The sequence below is a fragment of the Coregonus lavaretus genome (genome assembly GCF_964263955.1).
Source record: "Coregonus lavaretus genome assembly, chromosome: 17".
Classification (NCBI taxonomy): domain Eukaryota; kingdom Metazoa; phylum Chordata; class Actinopteri; order Salmoniformes; family Salmonidae; genus Coregonus; species Coregonus lavaretus.
Genome location: NC_140004.1, coordinates 44,970,502 through 44,988,787, shown reverse-complemented (window position 1 = coordinate 44,988,787; position 18,286 = coordinate 44,970,502). Strand labels below are relative to the sequence as shown.

The 18,286-nt window shown below is 42.4% G+C and overlaps 1 protein-coding gene across 1 annotated transcript; it reads right to left on the bottom strand.

Moving 5' to 3' along the window:
- Window positions 1-10,840: 10,840 nt before the first annotated feature.
- On the bottom strand, window positions 10,841-18,264 carry LOC311145087 (putative phospholipid-transporting ATPase IM). Its single transcript, XM_084181264.1, has 4 exons — window positions 17,976-18,264; window positions 17,504-17,642; window positions 14,462-14,592; window positions 10,841-13,166 (listed from the first exon to the last, which is right to left on the bottom strand). The coding sequence occupies exons 1-4, from the start codon at window positions 18,207-18,209 to the stop codon at window positions 12,840-12,842; spliced, it is 831 nt and encodes a 276-aa protein (XP_084037390.1). The 5' UTR covers window positions 18,210-18,264; the 3' UTR covers window positions 10,841-12,839.
- Window positions 18,265-18,286: the final 22 nt, after the last annotated feature.

Sequence of the window (18,286 nt, the reverse complement as noted above, 5' to 3'; positions counted from 1 at the left end):
CTGTAAAACACAGTCCAAGATACGTTACCTTGTCTTTAATTTAGATACCATATACCTCCTGTGAAACACAGTCCTTGAGTCTAAATAAGACTGACTTACCAATATTCATTTTCAAACCTGATACCAAGGAAAACTCTTCAATACAGGTAACTGCTTTACATACCTCATTCCTTTCTCTCAAAAATATTTGGTATCATCAGCCAGCCAGTTGACTTTGTTTAAATTCCTTGCAAAGTGCTGAAATAGGACACCTACAGATGGGAATACCATTCTGAGGGCAGACAGCTTCCACCCCAAAAGGCTAAAAGAGAACATTCCATATGCGCAATTCCAAAGAGTCTGCGGAATTTGCAATCAGGAAACTGCTGAATTGGAGAATCGCTGTTACAGCTCTCAGGTCCTGAAAGATGCAGGTATAAGGGCCGGACAACTTGACAGCGAGAACTTGTTGTGAAGGGGAGCGCCTCGTGATGCACCGGAGAGAGTGTACTTTGTTACAAAATACAGCACTGAAGCAGAGAACATTAAAATAATCATTAAAAAGAATTGGGGAATTATCCAAAGTGATACGCTGCTGCACAAAGTCTTCCCAGAGCCACCAGTCAAAAGCTTTAAGCGATGTCCAACCCTAAATGACAAATTACTCCACAGCTATCTTCCTGGTGACTCTCAAAAAACGTGGCTAGACCACAAACCCAGGTGCTCTTTTAAATGTTACCAGTGCAACCATTGCAGAAATATTGCACAGTAAAAGCATTTTGTTGACACAGCTTCTAAAATGGAGTTTCAAGTCAAGCATTTCATTAACAGCTAAACCAAAGGGAACGTTTTTGGATTTACAAACTACAGGCCACTAAGTACCCTGGTTTAAATGAAATTATGGATTTCTCACCTTTCCTGTAGGGTCGTGAGAGGTCTCTTTGCTGCCATCTAGTGGACATATTGCGCCATTGCCCTCAGCTATGTTTAGAATGTTGTGTGGTCCATGTTTGCCGTGTTCTAGTGTCCTATAAAATAGATGTCTCTCCCATTCTTAACACGTTGCCCAGTCATATTCAAGGTTAGTACTACATTTCTAAGGGTGCTGATGCTTCTAGCCTTGATATGCATTTTTGATCATATATCTACAGTATTTCACATTTTAATGTGTATATTATTGCTTACTAGGTGTCCAATGAATTCTGTAACCACTCCCTCTTCAAATCAGGGTTGATTGGAAAAAGCTGTTCAAAAGAGGACATTGTATTGTCATATCTTTGTACTCCCTGAGGAAGGCCATGCAGCCGATACGCGTCAGAGTTTTTAAAACTTTGTTTCCATTGAACATGCCATACAAATAAAGGCATTTTAATTAATTATATGAAGAGCCTTGGTCCTCCTTTCTATATGAAGACCAATTTACCCCTTTTACCAAAGTGCACCTTCTGTCTACTAAAACCTACTACTGTCTACTTAGCAGCGCTTCCCTTCCTTCCTTCTTAGTTTTTTCTACAGGTTTGTAGAAATCTTTGCAAATGTATTAAAAAATAAATAAATAAAATACCTTATTTACATAAGTATTCAGAACCTTTGCTATGAGACTCGAAATTGAGCTCAGGTGCATCCTGTTTCCATTGATCATCCTTGAGATGTTTGTACAACTTGATTGGAGTCGACCTGTGGTAAATTCAATTGATTGGACATGATGTGGAAAGGCACACACCGGTCTACAGTACCAGTCAAAAGTTTGGACACACCTAGTCAAAAGTTTGGACACACCTACTCATTCAAGGGTTTTTCTTTATTTTTACTATTTTCTACATTGTAGAATAATAGTGAAGACCTCAAAACTATGAAATAACACATATGGAATCATGTAGTAACCAAAAAAGTGTTAAACAAATCAAAATATATATTTTTTCAACAAAGTACTGAGTAAAGGGTCTGAATACTTATGTAAATGTGATATTTCCAATTTTTTATTGTTAATAAATTCACAAAAATGTATATTAACCTGTTTTTGCTTTGTCAATATGGGGTATTGTGTGTAGATTGATGAGGGGAAAAAACAATTTTAGAATAAGGCTGTAACGTAACAAAATGTGGAAAAAGTCAAGGGCTCTGAATACTTTCCGAATGAACTGTACATTTAGGTTTTAGATAACACCTTTGCGGCGCTATTTGGAGCTATGCGGAGCCCTCCACATTGTAACAAAATTTAGGAGGCACACGGGCATCGCCTTAAAGCCAATTTATGCTTGATCCAGCAATGTGGTCTGGATTCTTTGTCCTCCAAACACGACGAGTTGAGTTTTTACCAAAAAGTTATATTTTGGTTTCATCTGACCATATGACATTCTCCCAATCCTCTTCTGGATCATCCAAATGCACTCTAGCAAACTTCAGACGGGCCTGGACATGTACTGGCTTAAGCAGGGGGACACGTCTGGCACTGCAGGATTTGAGTCCCTGGCGGCGTAGTGTGTTACTGATGGTAGGCTTTGTTACTTTGGTCCCAGCTCTCTGCAGGTCATTCACTAGGTCCCCCCGTGTGGTTCTGGGATTTTTGCTCACCGTTCTTGTGATCATTTTGACCCCACGAGGTGAGATCTTGCGTGGAGCCCCAGATCGAGGAAGATTATCAGTGGTCTTGTATGTCTTCCATTTCCTAATAATTGCTCCCACAGTTGATTTCATCAAACTAAGCTGCTTACCTATTGCAGATTCAGTCTTCCCAGCCTGGTGCAGGTCTACACTTTTGTTTCTGGTGTCCTTTGACAGCTCTTTGGTCTTGGCCATAGTGGAGTTTGGAGTGTGACTGTTTGAGGTTGTGGACAGGTGTCTTTTATACTGATAACAAGTTCAAACAGGTGCCATTAATACAGGTAACGAGTGGAGGACAGAGGAGCCTCTTAAAGAAGAAGTTACAGGTCTGTGAGAGCCAGAAATATTGCTTGTTTGTAGGTGACCAAATACTTATTTTCCACCATAATTTGCAAATAAATTCATTAAAAATCCTACAATGTGATTTTCTGATTTTTTTTTCTCAATTTGTCTGTCATAGTTGACGTGTAACTATGATGTAAATTACAGGCCACTCTCATCTTTTTAAGTGGGAGAACATGCACAATTGGTGGCTGACTAAATACTTTTTTTCCCCACTGTATGCTGGCCAGTTTTGTGCCTTATTGTGGGTCCTAGTGCTGGCTGGATTCTAGTCTATGGTTGGGTTGCTGCCTATAACTGTGATGATCCTACAGACTGTGATTCAATCTAACTATCACACTGTGTGGATTGATTGACTTTTAGCTTATTCCTCGCCAACCTATTTCATTTGCGTGGAATTTTTCCAAAATAGCGTCTACCACTCTCCGCCATACGGTGAAACAGGCTTTTTCCAGATTGGCGACTACCACCTTCAAAGACTATGGTGAACGTTTCATCCCATGTAGGTGCTGCACTTACTTTGCACAATTCCGGGGTAATATTGGCCAGCCAAATTTCCACATTTTCTGAGCAGGACGTCCAGAGTAAGCAAATTGAGACATTGCACCGTATCCTGGATAGGTCCAACTTTAAGACCTTTTCCTTTTCTACTCCTCAGCCTGGTCGTGGTGCCACTGCCTCGTGACCATGTTGCCACTCTCTGACTGACTGCCCTGCTGAGACCCCTCCCTGGTAAAATCACCTCTTCCCTCCCACCTCACCCGCCCCTTCCCATCCTAATAATTCAAATGTCTTTGCCTTCCTCTATTACTAATAAGGATAGACCAAATGGTGGAGTTCTATGCAATCTTATAGCAATACCAACTATATCAATATCAACCATCAGACAGGGCCCGCAGCCGACTATTGAACGTAGCTTGTTTGAGTTTGAGTTTCCATGTGACTTTAAAATCGTAAAGGACTTGGGTGGATGCATATGAACATTAGGAGCTTACTTACTAAACTGGATTACATCAAGATCTGGGCTATGCAAACAAATCTGGACATTCAGGAATTGACTGAAACTTGGATCTCTGGGGACATTCTGGACTCTGATATTAATATTGAGGGTTCAGAGCTGACAGACAGGGTAGAGGTGGTGGAGTGGGCATTTTTATTACAAATCGTTTCTCTCTCGTTACTGAAATCCATTTCCCTTGCCAACATTTTTTTCTTCTATCTTTAAGCCTTTGTCTGGGGGAAAATGTATCCATAACTGTTATAGGGGTCTACCGTCCTCCCTCGGATAACCTTTGTGCGCTCAAAGAGTTAACTAGTGTGTTGTCTTCTTTTACTGAATCAGAAGTTATTATCATGGGTGACCTAAATTATGATTGGGAAATGCATGCTTCAGACAATCTAAAAAAACATGTGTAATGATCTAAACCTAACCCAGCTGGTGACTAGAGATCCTTCAAAGTCAACTCTGATTGAGCTTATTTTAACAAATACACCAGATAAATATGTTTTTACTGGTGTCTTCGCCCAAGACATTAGTGACCATTGCCCAGTTGTTTGTGTTAGAGATGTGAGAATACAAAAATCTAAGCCTTGTGTCATCACAAAGAGGAACTTAAAAAACTTCAGTGAACAGGCTTTTTTTACACTATCTTTATTTTAGTGACCTTGATTGTATTTCAGCTATCCCTGAACCTGATTTAGCGTTGAGACTCTTTTACATGCTCCCTTCAAAAGATTAAGGGTTAAAGGTAGATCGAATACCTGGTACACTTATTTATTATCAGAAGTCATTCATAAAATACATGATGCTAGGGTCAAGGCCAGGAACACAGGCTTAGGCCCGGACTGGCAATATTTTAAGCAAATGAGGAATCATTGTGTAAGACGAATCAGAAAGTCTCAATCTCTAAATTCTGGAAAACTTGTGAAGCTGCTGGAGGAAACAGGTACAAAAGTATCTATATCCACAGTAAAACGAGTCCTATATCGACATAACCTGAAAGGCCGCTCAGCAAGGAAGAAGCCACTGCTCCAAAACAACCATTAAAAAAGTCAGACTACGGTTTGCAACTGCACATGGGGACAAAGATCATACTTTTGGAGAAATGTCCTCTGGTCTGATGAAACAAAAATAGAACTGTTTGGCCATAATGATCATCGTTATGTTTGGAGGAAAAGGGGGTGCTTGCAAGCCGAAGAACATCATCCCAACCGTGAAGCACGGGGGTGGCAGCATCATGCTGTGGGGGTGCTTTGCTGCAGGAGGGACTGGTGCACTTCACAAAATAGATGGCATCATGAGGAAGGAAAATTATGTGGATATATTGAAGCAACATCTCAAGACATCAGTCAGGAAGTTAAAGCTTGGTCGCAAATTGGTCTTCCAAATGGACAATGACCCCAAACATACTTCCAAAGTTGTGGCAAAATGGCTTAAGGACAACAAAGTCAAGGTATTGGAGTGGCCACCACAAAGCCCTGACCTCAATCCTATAGAACATTTGTGGGCAGAACTGAAAAAGCATGTGCGAGCAAGGAGGCCTACAAACCTGACTCAGTTACACCAGCTCTGTCAGGAGGGAAGGCCAAAATTCACCCAGCTTATTGTGGGAAGCTTGTGGAAGGCTACCCGAAAAGTTTGACCCAAGTTAAACAATTTAAAGGCAATGCTACCAAATACAAATTGAGTGTATGTAAACTTCTTACCCACTGGGAATGTGATGAAAGAAATAAAAGCTGAAATAAATAATTCTCTCAACTATTATTCTGACATTTCACATTCTTAAAATAAAGTGCTGATCCTAACTGACCTAAGACAGGGAATTTTTACTAGGATTAAATGTCAGGAATTGTGAAAAACTGAGTTTAAATGTATTTGGCTAAGGTGTATTTAAACTTCGACTTCAACTGTATATAAACAGCATTGGTCAATTGGTAAAAAATTGTAAACTTAATCTACAGTGGAGAGAACAAGTATTTGATACACTGCAGATTTTGCAGGTTTTCCTACTTACAAAGCATGTAGAGGTCTGTAATTTTTATCATAGGTACACTTCAACTGTGAGAGACGGAATCTAAAACAAAAATCCAGAAAATCACATTGTATGATTTTTAAGTAATTAATTTGCATTTTATTGCATGACATAAGTATTTGATACATCAGAAAAGCAGAACTTAATATTTGGTACAGAAACCTTTGTTTGCAATTACAGAGATCATACGTTTCCTGTAGGTCTTGACCAGGTTTGCACACACTGCAGCAGGGATTTTTGCCCATTCCTCCATACAGACCTTCTCCAGATCCTTCAGGTTTTGGGGCTGTCGCTGGGCAATACGGACTTTCAGCTCCCTCCAAAGATTTTCTATTGGGTTCAGGTCTGGAGACTGGCTAGGCCACTCCAGGACCTTGAGATGCTTCTTACGGAGCCACTCCTTAGTTGCCCTGGCTGTTTCGGGTCATTGTCATGCTGGAAGACCCAGCCACGACCCATCTTCAATGCTCTTACTGAGGGATCTCACGATACATAGCCCCATCCATCCTCCCCTCAATACGGTGCAGTCGTCCTGTCCCCTTTGCAGAAAAGCATCCCCAAAGAATGATGTTTCCACCACCATGCTTCACGGTTGGGATGGTGTTCTTGGGGTTGTACTCATTCTTCTTCTTCCTCCAAACACGGCGAGTGGAGTTTAGACTAAAAAGCTCTATTTATGTCTCATCAGACCACATGACCTTCTCCCATTCCTCCTCTGGATCATCCAGATGGTCATTGGCAAACTTCAGACGGGCCTGGACATGCGCTGGCTTGAGCAGGGGGACCTTGCGTGCGCTGCAGGATTTTAATCCATGACGGCGTAGTGTGTTACTAATGGTTTTCTTTGAGACTGTGGTCCCAGCTCTCTTCAGGTCATTGACCGGGTCCTGCTGTGTAGTTCTGGGCTGATCCCTCACCTTCCTCATGATCATTGATGCCCCACGAGGTGAGATCTTGCATGGAGCCCCAGACAGAGGTTGATTGACCGTCATCTTGAACTTCTTCCATTTTCTACTAATTGCGCCAACAGTTGTTGCCTTCTCACCAAGCTGCTTGCCTATTGTCCTGTAGCCCATCCCAGCCTTGTGCAGGTCTACAATTTTATCCCTGATGTCCTTACACAGCTCTCTGGTCTTGGCCATTGTGGAGAGGTTGGAGTCTGTTTGATTGAGTGTGTGGACAGGTGTCTTTTATACAGGTAACGAGTTCAAACAGGTGCAGTTAATACAGGTAATGAGTGGAGAACAGGAGGGCTTCTTAAAGAAAAACTAACAGGTCTGTGAGAGCTGGAATTCTTACTGGTTGGTAGGTGATCAAATACTTATGTCATGCAATAAAATGCTAATTAATTACTTTAAAATCATACAATGTGATTTTCTGGATTTTTGTTTTAGATTCCGTCTCTCAAAGTTGAAGTGTACCTATGATAAAAATTACAGACCTCTACATGCTTTGTAAGTAGGAAAACCTGCAAAATCGGCAGAGTATCAAATACTTGTTCTCTCCACTGTATATGCAGATGATACTATTATATTTCCCCCACTGTTGATCTGGCTCTGTCAAAACTACAGTCAGATTTTATAGCTATGCAGGAATCCCTTGGTGATTTAAAACTTGACCTTATTAAGGGCAAAATGAAATACATGTTGTTTTTAAACTCTCATAAGAATGTTTCAGATGAACTACATGTTCACTCATTAGATGGTTCTCCAATCGAACATTTTCCCACATATAAATACTTAGCCATTTGGATTGATATGGATTTGAAGTTTAAACAACATATAGATGAGCTGGTTAAGAACCTAAGATTTAAAGTTGGCATTTTTCTACAGAAACAGATCGTGCCTTTCTCTAAGCAGTAGGAAGCAGATTATTCAGTCAACCTTTTTATCTGTTCTTGATTATGGTGATATTATTTATCAAAGTGCAGCTGCTACTACTCTTAAACCTTTGGATGCCATCTACCATAGTGTCCTTCGTTTTGTTACAGGCGACAGTTTTGATACTCATCACTGCATCCTGTATCAAAAGGTTGGCTGGGCTTCGCTAAAGACCCGTAGATCTCTACATTACTCCCTTTTTGTTTACAAGGCCCTACTTCATAAACTTCCGTCTTATCTAACTTTGCTGTTCAAGTATAGACATCTGAGTTGCCTAACCCGTTCACAGGATTGGTTAGCTCTTGAGGTTCCTAGCGTCTCCACCGAGGAGGTAAATCTGCTTTTAGTTTTAATACACCGTATTGCTGGATTCAAAATCCAAAATACATCTTCTTCTTGATGTTCTGGTGCCGTTCGGGCAATTTAAAGTATTGATTGGGGATTTATTTGTGGAGGAATGTAACAGTTTTTCTGTGTGATTTGTGATGTTTAATTTGTGCTTACCATGCTTACCATACATTTACTGTGTTTAATGTGTATTTTATATTGTATTAGACAGGGCGCATTTGGAAAAGAGATCTAGGTCTCAATATGTCTTCGCTGTTAAAATAAAGGTACAAGGTGACTTATCAATATATTCAGCTCTATTTACTCTCAGATTCGAAAAACGCTAATTAGCATCAAAGTAGACATCAATGAAGACTACAAATCCCTGCAAGCTCCTGCATGTCATCTCTAGCTGACACCTTTGCTAACAGGTATTGTGTCAATTTAAAACCTGCACAAGACAGTTCACAGAATTGTCAATTTAAAGAGATTTAGCGAATGTATTCATTACTACGTTTAGCTAACATTAGATAGTTAATCCAGAGATTCTTACCTTTGCCTCGATTTGGCAATCACGTCCAGATCATCATGGCATTTGTAATTCTTCATGATAGCCACATTAGCAGCTAATCAGCGTTTTATTTTTTGTGGGGTCAATACGGGCGCGAGAGAGAGATTTACATGGTTATCAAAACGTCACGCCAGGGTAAGCCAACACAAAACACAGCCCTTATTTTAAGTGTTTCTAAAATCCCCTATGGGAAAAATGAATGGTGGATTAACGATTGGAACCATTTTCCTTTTTGACCGCTAGGTTTTATGGGTATTATGACTCATACTGTGGTACTCTATAGTGATGATTAGCCCTGATTCACTATGAGTTCATTGGATGTGTATGACAGCTCTCCGAAGAGCAAGAAGTATGAATGCTCTGACTTCTGCGGAGGCCGCATTGCAGTAGATGCTGTACGGTCACTTCAGATGTCAGATTGACCATGTAGAGCCTTATACAGAGCTCAATTTGGCCTCTGCAAGCCTCCGGAGGCTCCGCAATTGCATCACACCCTCCATACGGAACCTCTGCACCACATTGCCAGATCAAGCATACTGTAAATAAGCTATGATCAGATCAAAACTATAAGGGTTCTGTGCATTGATCAACAGATGCTGCTAAACTGTACATGTACTCAATGATTCTGTCCCGTCTCTCGTACTGGGTCACAACCTGGTCACAAGCTAGTAGCACAGCAATGAAACCACTTCAAAAAGCTTTATAAACAAACTGAAAGTGCTGGTCAAAAAAAACCAAACACCTATCACCACTGCAATATCCTTAAGAAATACAACCTACTGAGCTTTGATAGCTTCTTATGCCTTGCCGACACTTCTCTGCTGTTTAAGGTCACTCATGACGTTTGTCCACCACCTCTTAAACAGTTTGTTACCTATTGGAGTATTTACACCCCCCTTTGCTTTTACACTGCTGCTACTCGCTGTTTATTATCTATGCAGTCACTTTACCCCTACCTACATGTACATATTACCTGGACTAACCTGTAACCCCATTGACTCTGTATCGGTACTTCCTGTATATAGCCTCGCTATTGTTATTTTATTACTATTGATTTTATTTCTTACTTTAGTTTATTAAGTAAATATTTTCTTAACTCTATTTCTTGAACTGCATTGTTGGTTAAGGGCTTGTAAGTAAGCATTTCACAGTAAGGTCTACACACCTGTTGTATTCGGCGCATGTGTCAAATACAATTTGATTTGATTCGATTTGCAAGGACAATACCATGACAACAAGAGCTTCAACCAGAGGGAACTGCTCAACTCAGTTTAGGTCCACCAAATTTGGCCAGACAGCTTTTTCAGTCAGAGCGTCTAGATTATGGAACAACCTGCCAACCAGTGTGAGAGAGACCACTACCTTTGCTAGCTTCCAGGCAAACCTGAAAAGGTGGCTGAAGGTAAATCAGTCGTGGGAACATTAAGACGTTCCAACTCTTAAGATATCAGATACTGTAGGACCAAGGCACATTTAAACTCTGATGGAATATATTTAGGTTATTTTTTATTTATTTTATACAGATAGATAGATAGATAGATAGATAGATAGATAGATAGATAGATAGATAGATAGATAGATAGATAGATAGATAGATAGATAGATATTTGAATAGTGTGTTATACTGTAGGATTGTGTTGATGTATTAATGTTTAATGTTTTCTGCCCAGTGACTACAGGTGATAATTAGCTATCAAAGCTAAATCTGGTGCAATGGCATGTTGTACACGGTCCCCGATGAATTTACTTTCACATACAAGCACGAAAATGTATGCACTCACTAACTGTAAGTCGCTCTGGATAAGAGAGTCTGCTAAATGACTAATATGTAAACATACAGATTGCGTAAGAGAGAGAGTTACTTTCAACTTTTCAATGTTATTTAGGTAGTCTACGCAAATGAGTATGGAAGCTGATCAACGTACAAAATGTGTTGATATGATAGCTCAGTTGAAACTGACACAGGTTGTTTCCAAAACTAAGCAGGGTACATAGAGGTAGACATCTGGACGCTAGACTCGTTCTCACTGAAGTGATTTACACCTCTTATACCAGTAGGGGTCACTGTTCAGGCAAGAATTGTTGGACTGTGGCTTCACTTTTTATTTCAATATACCTCTTTATTTAGGTTGATGATGGCATGACGTTAAAACAATGTTGATTCAAACATACCATTTAACTATCAACATCGAAACAAGGTCAAATATAATATGTCTAATCAAATATGAAATTAAACAATTTCAACCACCCAATATATAGACTATAGGGTAACAAATATTTTTTACGTTTTTACGCATGCTAACCATTTCACTATCCCATTCAGGATGAAAACTGATTCAGCCCTTGGATGAACAACACTGAACAGAAGATAGTAGATCCATCTCCTTTATAAAAAAAACAAATGTCTAACTTCTAAAAGTCCACAGGTAGTTATTCAGCGAAATGTGTATATATAAAAAAACATTGTTTGGTTTAAAAGGGCAAAAACACTTGTTCATACAATCAGGATTCTGCTGGTGATAGCCTCCATCTTAACTCCACAATCTTCTTCTTCTGTGGATTTTTATATGACGGTTGGCAACCAACTTCAAGGTGCATTACCGCCACCAACTGGAATGGAGTGTGGACCAGAGACAGGAAAGGTCTAACTCCTACCAACTCCCTCCATGGTTAGTGTTCAGTACATCTCTCCAGCTGTGTGATTGTATACTGGTATTATCACAGTGGGAGAGGAGAGGGCTGGTTGCTGGGTGAGGGTAGAAGAAGGCATAAAGCCCACGGCTGTGAGAGGTTTGGTCTGGCCTTTGGTTTAGTGCGTTCCTATGGTGTCACAGTACGAAGTCATACTGTAGTACACTTAGTGTACAAAACATTAAGAACACCTGCTCTTTCCATGACATAGACTGACCAGGTGAATCCAAGTGAAAGCTATGATCCCTTATTGATGTCACTTGTTAAATCCACTTCAAATCGGTGTAGATGAAGGGGAGGAGACAGGTTAAAGAAGGTTTTTTAAGCTTTGAGACAATTGTGACATTCGGAGGGTGAATGGGCAAGACAAAATATTTAAGTGCCTTTGAACGGGGTATGGTAGTAGGTGCCAGGCGCACCGGTTTGTGTCAAGAACTGCAACGCTGCTGGGTTTTTCACGCTCAACAGTTTCCCGTGTGTATCAAGAATGGTCCACCACCCAAAGGACATCAAGCCAACTTGGCACAACTGTGGGAAGTATTGGAGTCAACATTGGCCAGCATACCTGTGGAACACTTGACACCTTGTAGAGTCCATGCCCCGACTAATTGAGGCTGTTCTGAGGGCAAAAGGGGGGGGGGGGGGTGCGACTCAATATTAGTAAGGTGTTCTTAATGTTTTGTACACTCAGTGTACGTTCCTATGGTGTAACAGCACTGAGTACAACGTCATACTGTAGTATAGTGTAATAGTATATCCCCAGTTGATACCCTTAAAGTACCTTACAGTCAATCTGTCCTGATAGACAATATAGCATACAGTTGACCTGTAGAGGTATGTTTCCCCATGACAACAGTCCTGATGGGACACAAGGCCAATGATTAGAACAGGAGAGGTACGTTTCCCCATGACAACAGTCCTGATGGGACACAAGGCCAACGATTGGAACAGGAGAGGTACGTTTCCCCATGACAACAGTCCTGATGGGACACAAAGCCAACGATTGGAACAGGAGAGGTACGATTCCCATGACAACATTCCTGATGGGACACAAAGCCAATGATTGGAACAGGAGAGGTACGTTTCCCATGACAACAGTCCTGATGGGACACAAGGCCAATGATTGGAACAGGAGAGGCACGTTGCCCCATGACAACAGTCCTGATGGGACACAAGGCCAATGATTAGAATAGGAGAGGGAATGAAGCAGAAAAAGAGAGTGGGACCTACCAGACACAAGGGTCTTGGGAATGCTCCGACAAGTCTGTCGTCATAGAGATTTGTGTGTGGACAGTTACAGTATGTGTCAATGTTTAGGATATTTATTTTACATATCACGCCCCCCTGATTTGGTCCTCTGTAAACAACAACAACAACAACAACAACTCCTCCACATCCTCTTCCTCTCTTCCCTCAGAAGGCGGTGTCTCGCACTGTGCGGTACATCTGTAGTGATGTCACCTCCACGTCCTGTGGTCTGGAGTTCAGAGCGTTCCCAGTGGGGCTGTATCCTGCCGAGCGGCCCGTGGGGCTGAACCCTGTGGTGCGTCCCAGAGGGGTGAAAGCGGTGGCGAGCGTGACGGCGGGACGGCGCAGGAAATGGTAAGACGTCACCAGGTCCCCGTAGCCCTTCGCGTGCGAGAAGGCGTAGCCGGAGCGGCGAGTGCTGGTACGGCGGATCCTGGCTCGTCGTGGTGGGGGAGGGGGCGTGGCCTTGGCCTGTCTCACCTTGAACATCACCTGGTAGGGAGGGGAGGGGATAGGAGTAGGACAGGACAGCAAAGTTTAAGATTTAAAAGTATCGTAGGTCAGTTATGATTGTCTTTGTAATGTAATATAATAGGGAATACAGGCAAACAAAAACAACAACACCAGGGAACAACGCTTAAAGGTCCCGAACAGTCTTTCTGATTCCAATCTAAAATACCCTTTTGAGTGACTAAAATATCACCCTAATATTTGTTTTTAGTAGTTCTCTCTCATGGCTAACTACCAGGAAGTTTGAAAAGAGAGTGGGCGGGGAGCTTACATTCATGAACTCGACCTCGACTGACAGCTCTTTGGAACGCCTATGTCAAGCAACTTGGATGAGCAGTGTGGCAGTAAAATCATCTCAAGCTAATTTGATGTTACACAAAGCAACTCAATACAACATTGAAATTGCATCAATGATGTCAAATGTTTTATCCATCTCCCGGTTGCCATGTCTCTTGTGATGCGGTTCACAGCAGCTCTGACGGATGTGTTGAGTTGACAATTGCGTCTTGAGTTTTGAATGACACTTACCCCCCTTTTGTTCCATGCCAGTAACTAGCTAAGATCAGATGAATGGGGAAACATCTAAGTGTATTTGCCATAGATGAATAGGGTAAACTTTTAATTATATTTGCTGACACCCTACAGTCCAATTTTGGCACCAGTAGTGTAGCTATCTAGCTATATAAACCACACCCCTCTGCAAACACATCTTCTCCGATGTTGGTTACAAGGGTACTTATTTAAATTAGGTAATAATAATAATAATAATAATAATAATAATAATAATAATAATATGCCATTTAGCAGACGCTTTTATCCAAAGCGACTTACAGTCATGTGTGCATACATTTTTACGTATGGGTGGTCCCGGGGATCGAACCCATTACCCTGGCGTTACAAGCGCCGTGCTCTACCAATTGAGCTACAGAGGACCACAGGTAAGAGAATATCATGTTACCATTGGTGTATTAAAATGAGAGAGTTATGGAGATGTCACCCTATCCCCTTAATAATCCCGTCTCCTGAATCCAAGTGTTTTACACAGGGGAGGGGACCAATAACTTTATGATAAAACTTTATCAGTTTAGAAGCAACAGTCATTTTCCATACTTTGGTCATCACACTTTGATCTGGTTTCATCCACATATCATCCAATCTCATGAAAAACATAATTTTGACTGTTCACGACCTTTAACAAATTTAGAAATCCTCCAAAACCAGAGTGCGATTGGTCAGTGGTTTCTAGAAGACAGCATGTGGTTGGTCAGTGTTCCCACCTTGTCGTTGATGGTGGGGCGGAGCTGTATCAACAGGAAGCGGTAGGCGACCACAGGAAGTACACAGAGGATGGAGGTGAGGAGGATGGTCAGCCACACGTTGGGCTGGTTCAGGGAGTTCCTGGCTGTGCCTGGTGTAGGGGAGACACACACACACAGCTTTAACATGAATGTAAACCACATTGCTCCTTCAACTCTAAGGGCTAGAGTTTGTCTCGGGTCAAGATAGTGTTTCACGACGAGTCGTGTAGTGGTCTGTAGTGGTCTGTAGTGTATTGGTCTGTAGTGTATTGGTCTGTAGTGTAGTGGTCTGTAGTGTAGTGGTCTGTAGTGTAGTGGTCTGTAGTGTAGTGGTCTGTAGTGTAGTGTAGTGGTCTGTAGTGTAGTGGTCTGTAGTGTAGTGGTCTGTAGTGTAGTGTAGTGTAGTGGTCTGTAGTGTAGTGTAGTGGTCTGTAGTGTAGTGGTCTGTAGTGTAGTGGTCTGTAGTGTAGTGTAGTGGTCTGTAGTGTAGTGTAGTGGTCTGTAGTGTAGTGTAGTGGTCTGTAGTCTAGTATAGTGTAGTGGTCTGTAGTGTAGTGTAGTGTAGTGGTCTGTAGTGTAGTGGTCTGTAGTCTAGTATAGTGTAGTAGTCTGTAGTGTAGTGGTCTGTAGTGTAGTGTAGTGGTCTGTAGTGTAGTGTTGTGTAGTGTAGTGTAGTGGTCTGTAGTGTAGTGTAGTGTTGTGTAGTGGTCTGTAGTGTAGTGGTCTGTAGTGTAGTGGTCTGTATTGTAGTGTAGTGGTCTGTAGTGTAGTGGTCTGTAGTGTAGTGTAGTGGTCTGTAGTGTAGTGTAGTATAGTATAGTGTAGTGGTCTGTAGTCTAGTATAGTGTAGTGGTGTGTAGTGTAGTGTAGTGGTCTGTAGTGTAGTGTAGTGGTCTGTAGTGTAGTGGTCTGTAGTGTAGTGTAGTGGTCTGTAGTGTAGTGGTCTGTAGTGTAGTGGTCTGTAGTGTAGTGTAGTGTAGTGGTCTGTAGTGTAGTGTAGTGGTCTGTAGTGTAGTGGTCTGTAGTGTAGTGGTCTGTAGTGTAGTGTAGTGGTCTGTAGTGTAGTGTAGTGGTCTGTAGTGTAGTGTAGTGGTCTGTAGTCTAGTATAGTGTAGTGGTCTGTAGTGTAGTGTAGTGTAGTGGTCTGTAGTGTAGTGGTCTGTAGTCTAGTATAGTGTAGTAGTCTGTAGTGTAGTGGTCTGTAGTGTAGTGTAGTGGTCTGTAGTGTAGTGTTGTGTAGTGTAGTGTAGTGGTCTGTAGTGTAGTGTAGTGTTGTGTAGTGGTCTGTAGTGTAGTGGTCTGTAGTGTAGTGGTCTGTATTGTAGTGTAGTGGTCTGTAGTGTAGTGGTCTGTAGTGTAGTGTAGTGGTCTGTAGTGTAGTGTAGTATAGTATAGTGTAGTGGTCTGTAGTCTAGTATAGTGTAGTGGTCTGTAGTGTAGTGTAGTGGTCTGTAGTGTAGTGTAGTGGTCTGTAGTGTAGTGGTCTGTAGTCTAGTATAGTGTAGTGGTCTGTAGTGTAGTGTAGTGGTCTGTAGTGTAGTGGTCTGTAGTGTAGTGTAGTGGTCTGTAGTGTAGTGGTCTGTAGTGTACTGGTCTGTAGTGTAGTGTAGTGGTCTGTAGTGTAGTGTTGTGTAGTGTAGTGTAGTGGTCTGTAGTGTAGTGATGTGTAGTGGTCTGTAGTGTAGTGTAGTGGTCTGTAGTGTAGTGGTCTGTAGTGTAGTGGTCTGTAGTCTAGTGTAGTGGTCTGTAGTGTAGTGTAGTGGTCTGTAGTGGTCTGTAGTGTAGTGGTCTGTAGTGTAGTGTAGTGGTCTGTAGTGTAGTGGTCTGTAGTGTAGTGGTCTGTAGTGTAGTGTAGTGGTCTGTAGTGTAGTGTAGTGTAGTGGTCTGTAGTGTAGTGTAGTGGTCTGTAGTGTAGTGGTCTGTAGTGTAGTGGTCTGTAGTGTAGTGTAGTGGTCTGTAGTGTAGTGGTCTGTAGTGGTCTGTAGTGTAGTGTAGTGGTCTGTAGTGTAGTGGTCTGTAGTGTAGTGGTCTGTAGTGTAGTGTAGTGGTCTGTAGTGTAGTGTAGTGTAGTGGTCTGTAGTGTAGTGGTCTGTAGTGTAGTGGTCTGTAGTGTAGTGGTCTGTAGTGTAGTGTAGTGGTCTGTAGTGTAGTGGTCTGTAGTGGTCTGTAGTGTACTGTAGTGGTCTGTAGTGTAGTGGTCTGTAGTGGTCGGTAGTGTAGTGGTCTGTAGTGTAGTGTAGTGGTCTGTAGTGTAGTGGTCTGTAGTGGTCTGTAGTGTAGTGGTCTGTAGTGTAGTGTAGTGGTCTGTAGTGTAGTGTAGTGGTCTGTAGTGTAGTGTAGTGTAGTGGTCTGTAGTGTAGTGGTCTGTAGTGGTATGTAGTGTAGTGGTCTGTAGTGTAGTGTAGTGGTCTGTAGTGTAGTGTAGTGGTCTGTAGTGTAGTGTAGTGGTCTGTAGTGTAGTGTAGTGGTCTGTAGTGTAGTGGTCTGTAGTGTAGTGTAGTGGTCTGTAGTGTAGTGGTCTGTAGTGTAGTGGTCTGTAGTGTAGTGGTCTGTAGTGTAGTGTAGTGGTCTGTAGTGTAGTGTAGTGGTCTGTAGTGTAGTCTAGTGTAGTGGTCTGTAGTGTAGTGTAGTGGTCTGTAGGTGTAGTGGTCTGTAGTGTAGTGTAGTGGTCTGTAGTGTAGTGTAGTGGTCTGTAGTGTAGTGTAGTGGTCTGTAGTGTAGTGGTCTGTAGTGTAGTGTAGTGGTCTGTAGGTGTAGTGTAGTGTAGTGGTCTGTAGTGTGGTGGTCTGTAGTGTAGTGGTCTGTAGTGTAGTGTAGTGGTCTGTAGTGTAGTGTAGTGGTCTGTAGTGTAGTGGTCTGTAGTGTAGTGTAGTGGTCTGTAGTGTAGTGTAGTGGTCTGTAGTGTAGTGGTCTGTAGTGTAGTGTAGTGGTCTGTAGTGTAGTGTAGTGGTCTGTAGGGTAGTGTAGTGGTCTGTAGTGTAGTGTAGTGTAGTGTTGTGTTGTGTGGAGTGCGTTGCTCACCGATGAAGGGGAAGGATGCAGGGAAGATGAGGTACGTGCCGTTGCTGTACATGGTGAAGGTGACAATAAAGTACATGGCCAGACTCCCCCACACAAAGAACTGGTTCACCGCTGTCCAGTAGGACAGGTCTAGACCCAGCTACAGGGGAGGCAGGGGGAGAGGGGGGAGAAGAAGGTGGGGGGGGGAGGGGAGAGAAGAGGGGGGGAGAAGAGGGGGGGGGGGGGGGGGGGTTAGGACCATCCTCTTGCAAGCTATAGCAAATAAACACATGAGAATATATAACTGACGAATAACACCAGAGACAGACAAACAGACGGACAAACAACTGTCCATGGAGAGACCGTTGGCTATTCAGTCGGACCCAGGTACAGGCAGTTTACCATTAAATAAGTAGCCCACATACCCTGATGAACTCAAAAGTTCAGAGATTTTACCCTTGATTTCTATTCACAGTAGTTTACTGTGTTGTACCTGTATACAGACGGTGATGACCAGGCAGGTCTGGGCCAGCAGGGCGAAGGACTGGTAGTCAGCAATGTCTCGGCCGTCGTCTCGGACCGTGTCGCACATGGCAGCAAAGGGGATGAAGAACAGCACCACTGAGCTGTAGACACTGTGGAGGGCGCACTTAAAGAAGGCTGTCTTACTGAAGTACTGATTCATCTGGCCTGGCACGTACAGCTGGGGGTGCTGGAAACTCCACATGTCATTCACATCCTGGACACCAGGGGGAGACAGAGATGGATACACTGGTAGTGCTGTGTTCTCTTACCTGGTCAAAC

Coding starts and splice junctions, on each gene's coding strand:
- LOC311145087 (XM_084181264.1), bottom strand. CDS start 18,209: ATGTGGAGTTTCCAGCACCCCCAGCTGTACGTGCCAGGCCAGATGAAT. Junction 17,643..17,975: donor TCATCACCGTCTGTATACAG/GTACAACACAGT, acceptor CCTCCCCTGTAG/CTGGGTCTAGACCTGTCCTA. Junction 14,593..17,503: donor TGCATCCTTCCCCTTCATCG/GTGAGCAACGCA, acceptor CCCCTACACCAG/GCACAGCCAGGAACTCCCTG.